Here is a 7,497-nt window from a genome sequence, read left to right as displayed (position 1 = left end):
GGGGAAAAAAGAGGAACAACTGTAATAATCTGAACAATAAAGATTTAATTTAAAAAAGAAAAAGAAAAAAAAAGAAAGTCCTTATTTAAATGCAAATGTATGGAAGGTTGATGGGGGGGAAAAGAGGACATATGTAATACTTTCAATAATAAAGATTAAAATAAATAAATGCAAATGTATTTGTTTTTGAGCAATCATGAACTTACTTGTTTTAACTGACTCCGTCTTTTTGACAAAAGCATAATGTTTTCATTAAGTAAATCCCATTCTTTAGCCTCATAACACATCTTCACTACTGCAACTAAGATACGGGATGTAGACACCATATCAGAAGCCTGTAAAAATGAACATATATCCAAAGTTAATGGAACCATGTTAAGTGAAATTATTGGCAACTGAGGTTTTGCACTATAATCTACTCACAGTACGGGTCTGTTTTTCCAAAGAGAGAAGGGTTTCAATGACTTCTTGAAGTCTTCCTTCCTAAAATAAAAGATTAAAATGAACAATGAAAACCTCCACCACCAATGCAAAAACTACATAACTAGGCTAAAATGAGATGTTTCTGACACCGAAAAGAAAAGAAAATCAGCAGCCTATTTTAGAGCAAAAGGACTACTCCATAACTACTTTTGTACTTTTCATGATAATGCTTGCTTTTCCCAGGGATTCTGTAGTCAGTGATTTCCAACTTGGGGCCCATAAGCTACCTTTAACATTTCAAAATACCTAAGAGAAAGTGAATATAGAACAATAATGATTTAGCACCCGAGCAAAATTTATCAACTCAGTGCAGTAACATCTGTTTGTTTATCTTATTCTAAACAGAGATTCTTAACTGGTAGTCACATGTGTCTTTAAAGAATAAAAATAGGAAAATGAATTTTCTTTATAAATTTCCATAACAAATATTTAAATCATGAAGTTTTGAGAAGAAATTAAAAAGGATATTTTGTGGTAAAAAGATAGAAAACCCTGTTTTAATTCATCAATGGCTATAAAAATAAATAATTGCCCTGACCAGTTCGGTTCAAGTGGTTGGAGTATCATCATGCACACCAAAGGGTGGAAGGTTTGATTCCTGGTCTGGGCACATATCCTAGTTGTGGGTTCGACCCCAGGTCTGGGTGCATGCAGGAAGGGACCGATATCTACCTATCTTTTCCCCTTTCTCTCTCTAAAATAAATAAGTAAATATGCTAAAGAGAAATGAAGACCAGTTGGCAATACCAACACTTGCTAAATCAAAAGTCATGTTCTTAAGCAGATACTGATCCAAATGAACTACACCCCTTTTTGCCTACTGATAATAACCTCTACCTCATCTGCAAAAACAAAACATTCTCCCTGGGACATATTAAGAAATGAAAAACAACAAAATTCAAACAATATAAACCCTAATGATAACACACAAGGGCTAAAATAAGCCATCCTATTAGGAACCACACATTTTGATAAAAACAAAACCAACCCACAGGAAAAAAACTGCATTTAAGATACTGATATTAATTAACACTGAATAAATTGGAAGCAATGAGGAGGGTTTTATTCAGAAATTGTTTTTCTAATGGGGAAAATTTTTTATTTTAATGACATTCATGGACAACACTTGAGTACTCTTTTACTGATGAAAGAAACTAATTAAATAGCTTTTGAATTAAGGGCACAAATAATGTTTGAACTTTTCAAAAATACTGTTTCCATATTTGTCAAGGTAACTTTTAAACTATGACTTTTCTATGCAGCAGAATATGTACTGTAAAGCCATTGTTTGAACTTATTTAATTGACTCTTAAACATATATGATTACTAACATTGTAACAATGTTTCCTGTGCAAAGGGGAGCAGCAGTTCTGAAAGCTCTACAGACTCACATATACAATAAATGCTGGCTAAATGTCCATCAGAGGAAAAGAACAAAAAACAAATCTATAGTACTGGCCCAGTGGCTCAGTTGGTTGGAGTGTTGTCCTGCACACCAAAAGGTTGAGGGTTCGATTTCTAGTAAGGGCACATATCTAGGTTTTGGGTTTGATCCCAGGTCAGGGCTCCTAGGGGAGGTAACTAAGAGATGTTTCTTTCTCACATCGATATTTCTTCTCTCTCTCTCTCTCTCTCTCTCTCAAATCAATAAACATACTCAGATGAGAATTAAAATAAATACATACATAAATAAATAATCTACAGATTCTTCAAAATAAAGGCTAATAAACCATAAAATATCACAGAATGTTAGAACTGGAAACACTACTAGGCATTTAATCCAATCATCTTACTTTAGAGAGTAAAAGAACCGAAGACCAAATAGTTCAGCCACAAAACTAACCAGCAGAACCAGAGCCCAGGGTCCTTGTTTCCCTGGTCCAAGTTCCCTTCACTAAACTGGACTATATTAGTTTAAATCACCCCTTTGTTTTGATCAAAGTAATTCTGTAGGGAAATGGTTACCATCTGGCAACAAAATATAGTACAAAAATAGTTAAAATGCAAAATAACTTATTCACAGTCACCTCCTGCTGCGTTTGCCATTACTGTTAGTCACATGACTGTGATTGACAGAGTGTAGTTTACTATATGGCAAATTCAGAACTATGGTTTTTAAAGAACTGACCCTACATGAGAAGAAAACACACGCTGCTCTAGAGCAATGGTCTGCATGTATCAATGGAACATTAAATGTCACCTTCTCAGAAAGATGTTCTCAGATAATGCTCTCTAAAATCAACAGTCATTCAGCATGTCCTTTAATACTCAAGTCCACTGGGTTTCTTCTTTGCAATGACCCCCAACTCTGTTCTACTTAATTGTTTACTGTCTTTGTCATCTCACTAGAATGCAAACTCTGTAAGAGCAGGGATAGTATCTATACTGTTGACACTGGTGTTCAGTGCTCTGCATCTAGACAAGCACATCATGTTGCTTCTGCAGATATTACAGTACATCCCTTTATACCTATGCCAGTAATGTGCAAGTCTTGCCTCCTAGCTGGTCTGTAAGTTCCTCTAGGGCTGGACCTTGTTTAATTGTTTCCCTTGCACCAAGTGCACATAGTATGCATTGAATATGTTGACATTGACCTGAACTATTCAGTTGAACCTAATGGCTTACAATTCCTGATTCTTACTGTCTCAGTAAGTAGGATGTGGTAAGTTATATAGCTAACAATTCGGTACTATTTGAGGGACACTACCACCAACTTCATTATATGCAACTCCCAATTCTCTAACCATCCCACTTTCCATGTTCAATCCTATGGCTAAACATCTTCTCCCTCTGTCTTTCCCTATCTAAGCACATAGTTCCAGTCTGGAAACTCCAAGCTATCAAAACCAACTTGTTGGAACATGTGACTTTTAAAATAATCCTTGTAAATGAGGTAAATGACTAAGGAGTTTGTTTAACATCAGTATTTGTTGGGCATCTGTAAGTTCTGTATGTCTGTGTCCATCCTTTAACTCCTAAATGGATATGTGGCTGGAACATAATATAAGCATAACCATCATAATAGTGAACATCATATAGAACTTACACAGCAATAAAAATATTAGTTATTGTTATTTGCTAGGTGAGTGTCAGGACACAGAAACAGAATTGTACTAGGTCATAATTGTAGGAAATTTGAATGGCCTAGATTTGGCAATTTGACTACCCAGGTCTAGACTTCAGTCTGCCTTTCAAAGGCTTCTGCTACATATGATTTTCTCACCTGATACATTCTATTAAAGTCTCTATACATATATAATTTTCTTCTTCAAATGTCTTATTAAAAATAAAGTTTCTTAAGGAAAGTAAGCACAAAAGTGGTAGTCCCTTCAAGAGGCCGTGGTATGTAGCAAAAAGAACACTATACATGTTCCCAGGAGATCTGAGCTTGATCTGGCTCTGCTGTAGACCTTGGATAAACCACTTAAGCTGCCTGAACCTTAGTTTTCTCACAGGTAACATGAAAATAAAACTTTCTTCAGTTTTATTTTGTATTAATAAAATACAAAACAATGTATGCTACATATTCCATATATTCCAATGTAGAAATGCAATGCTAAATAAGTATTTTATGTTTGGCAGAAAGGTTAGGAAATAATACAAAACGATGAATAAATAGCAAAACTGAGAGACATACCTTTAAAAAAGTTAATTAGGACTGTAAGACAACTATCTAATCCAAAAGTTAAAAACTGTGGGTCTGCCCTGACCGGTTTGGCTCAGCGGATAGAGCGTTGGCCTACAGACTGAAGGGTCGCAGGTTCGATTCCAGTCAAGGGCATGTACCTTCGTTGCAGGCACATCCCCAGTAGGGAGTGTGCAGGAGGCAGCTGATCGATGTTTCTCTCTCATCGATGTTTCTAACTCTCTATCCTTCTCCCTTCCTCTCTGTAAAAATATCAATAAAATATATTAAAAAACAAACAAACAAACAAACAAAAAAAAACGGTGGGTCTGTATAAATAAAAAAAAAATCCTACCACCTCCAAACCCTCCCTGCCCCCCAACAAAAGCAATCCACACCTACATCTTGTTTTGAAACCAACTGGTATGCTGGCTTAAAAAATCAGCATCCAAATGCCTTTAATTTTATTTAGTTTAACAGGCCCCAACATTCCCTGTTTATTTATTTTATTTTTGTTGTTGTTAATCCTTACCCAGTGATATTTTTTCCATAGATTTTTAGAGAGAGTAAAATAAAGGGAGAGAGGGAGAGGGGAGAGAGACAGAGAAACATTGACTGGTTGCCTCCTATACTGGCCCTGACTGGGCCAGGATTGAACCTGTAACCCAGGTATGTGTCCTTGACTGGAAATCAACATGAAACCTTTTGGTGTGCGGGCTGATGCTCTAACCACTGAGTACTGGTAAGGGCACCAATATTCCTTTTTTTAAACATTTCCATTCCATTTGATGTCCTGAATAAATGCCATACATGTAAATCACTAGAACAACTGTAGCAGTGAAATATCGCGCCCCCCCCACACCTCCACATTGGCCTCTAACCTATTTGAGGGCAAGCGCTTTGTCTTATCATCTTTATACCACTGCCTAGGTCTTGCACACAGTAAACTATTAGAAGACATGGGTAAAGGGAAGATGTTTTTTCTCCCAGGTCTCAGTTCTAGAATAGCTGTACTTCTTTAAAGCAAATGGTTTCTTCCTTATGGACACTGTCATTCTACTAATTCCAAAATGGTGGTTCAGGGGCTGACTCTGGCCTCTATATATGTTTTACTTTGGCCTGTAGATATGTTTTATTTGATCTACACAGTATTAGCTCAGATAGTATTTTTCTCCCTCAACTGGCAAAGATTAACTGGAGGTGAAGAGTTACTGCCCTTTTCCGTGGGCAGGTGTTCTGAAGTTCAGGTTTTCCTTACACGTGGCTCGCTAGGCAGGATGCATAGTGAGAGCACAAAGCTCTAGAATCCGTCTGCCTGGGTTTGCATCCTGGCCCCTTCACTTTACGAGCTGTATGACCCTGGAGCATGTGACTCAACTTCTCTTAGCCTGCTGTCGGTAAAACAACAATAATAATACACCTATCGCATAGGGTTAAGGTGAGGAGCAAGTGAGTTAATGCACATTAGCACTGAGAATAGTGCCTGGCACTGCAGAAACTACTCAATAAATGCCAGCTATTGTTATCTCTCTGGCACTGCAGGTGTTTGAATTTTCCAACCCTTAAGTTGCTGTTCCTTTCTTTCTTTTAATCCTCACCTGAGGATATTTTTCCATTGACTTTTAGAGAGAGTGGATGAGAAAGGGAAAGAGAGAGGAACATCGATTGGTTGCCTCCTGCACGAGCCCCCACCAGGGCCTGGTCGGGGGAGGAGCCTGCAACCCAGGTCCATACCCTTGACCTGAATCGAACTCCGGACCCTTCAGTCTGCAGGCCCAGCCTCTATCCACCTAGCAAAACCAGCTAGGGCTGATGCTGTTTCTTTACACTCTCAACTAGAAAGCTCAGAGATGAATTTTTTTGGCTCTCCTCCATCAAGTGTACTGAACCTAAGAAATACAGGTACGTCAACTTCATCATCTTTCCCTAGCCTTGTTTTTTGTAAAGCCCTAGTAAATTCTTTTCTGGAAAAAAAGAGGGTGGGGGACATTAAAAAGGTTTCTTTCTAAGACTAAGTGTCATGCATTACTTGTCACTCCTCCTGTCCCTGAATTTGTTAACATTGCAATGTACTTATACAGTAAGCTCCATAGGGACAAAAACAACCCTATTAGTGAATGCATTCCAGATAGATAGCAATAAATGTCTGTGGCTGGAGACTGATCTAGGAACTTAATAAGCCCTGAGCATACTGAGGCCTTAGCAACAGCCCAGGATGGAGCAGAGTCAACAACCACCTATACCCCTAGTCAGACAAACCAAGTTTTGAATCCCTGGTTCTACCTATTAATAACTGTAACGCTGGACAAATAACTCTGAGCCTTTGTTTCTTTATATACAAAATGATACACAAAGTTGCCTCTCACAGCACAGGGGGCGTGACAAGTGTTTGGATCAAGTTAAATTTCTATCCTATGGGAGATACGCAATTGGGCTAACCTCCTATTCAAGAACTCCTCTAATTAGTTTATTCTGCACTTTAGTGCCTGCTTGTCTTTACTTACGTAGTTCCCGCTGCAGGAATGACTCCTTCCCAACCCAATCTTACTTGTCAGGCCCCAACACAAACATTAGCTTCCCTGTAAAGCCATCCCTTATCCCACCCGTAAGAATGAACAGCTTCTTTCCCTGTGTTCCAATAACAATTTATTTGTACTTGTACGGCATTCACCGCCAGGTATGACTTGTCCAATTCGTTATGTACACGAACTCCTCCGGGACAGAAATCTTGTGTTAATCACCTCGTACTATCACTTTCCTGCCCCCTTTCCTGGCCACAGGCCAGGCACATCGCCACGATCCATAAACAACTTGACATAAATTGATTCAGCAATAGAACGAAACGCCCTGATCTAGCCTGAATGCCGAAGCGGCCTCAACCCCTGGGAAACTACCAAAGTAAACGGTCAAGCGTAGCCAAGGAAACGCAAAAAGTACTATCGGGGCCCCAAGTCCTCTACGGGGAGGAAGTGACCATCTGTCCTGGGGAGGGTATTCACCAGCGCACCCCGCCTGGAGTCTCCATGATCAGACGGCCCTGGGGTGTCTTCCTCAAGCAGGCCTAACCCGGGCTGGGGATGCGCGCTCCAGCCCTCAGGCCCCCTGAGGCCTAAGCAGGCTCCGCGCGGTGACTCAGCCCCTGGCGCCCGCCACAGACAGCCGGCCTCCCCTCACCTTGGCCAGCTTCTCGCACTCGGGCAGACGCTGATCCACCGTGGCGCTGTAGTCCACCTCCATCTTGACGATGCGCCCATCAGCCCGCTCCGTGCCGCCGTCCGCCATGGTCAAAGCCTGAGCGTTCCTCAATGTCCCCCTTTTTCGGCCACCACTCGTCACCCACACCGGAAGCCGCTTGCGCACCCGCTCAGGCAGTGCGTCCGGAGCCCGCG

At 40.2% G+C, this 7,497-nt stretch overlaps 1 protein-coding gene across 1 annotated transcript in view; it reads right to left on the bottom strand.

The window, feature by feature from the left end:
* PSMD12 (proteasome 26S subunit, non-ATPase 12) overlaps positions 1-7,488 on the bottom strand; it is a 19,634-nt gene extending 12,146 nt beyond the window's left edge. Inside the window, exons 1-3 of the mRNA XM_005858681.2 lie at positions 7,283-7,488; positions 424-483; positions 207-335 (exon numbers count right to left, since the gene is read on the bottom strand). Coding sequence (XP_005858743.1) covers positions 207-335; positions 424-483; positions 7,283-7,390 — 297 coding nt within the window. The 5' untranslated portion in view covers positions 7,391-7,488. The remainder of the gene's footprint in view (positions 1-206; positions 336-423; positions 484-7,282) is intronic.
* Between the last annotated feature and the right edge of the window lie 9 nt (positions 7,489-7,497).

Source organism: Myotis brandtii, unplaced genomic scaffold, assembly GCF_000412655.1.
Source record: "Myotis brandtii unplaced genomic scaffold, ASM41265v1 scaffold120, whole genome shotgun sequence".
In the NCBI taxonomy this organism is placed as follows: Eukaryota; Metazoa; Chordata; class Mammalia; order Chiroptera; family Vespertilionidae; genus Myotis; species Myotis brandtii.
This window is presented reverse-complemented; position numbering and strand designations above follow the sequence as displayed.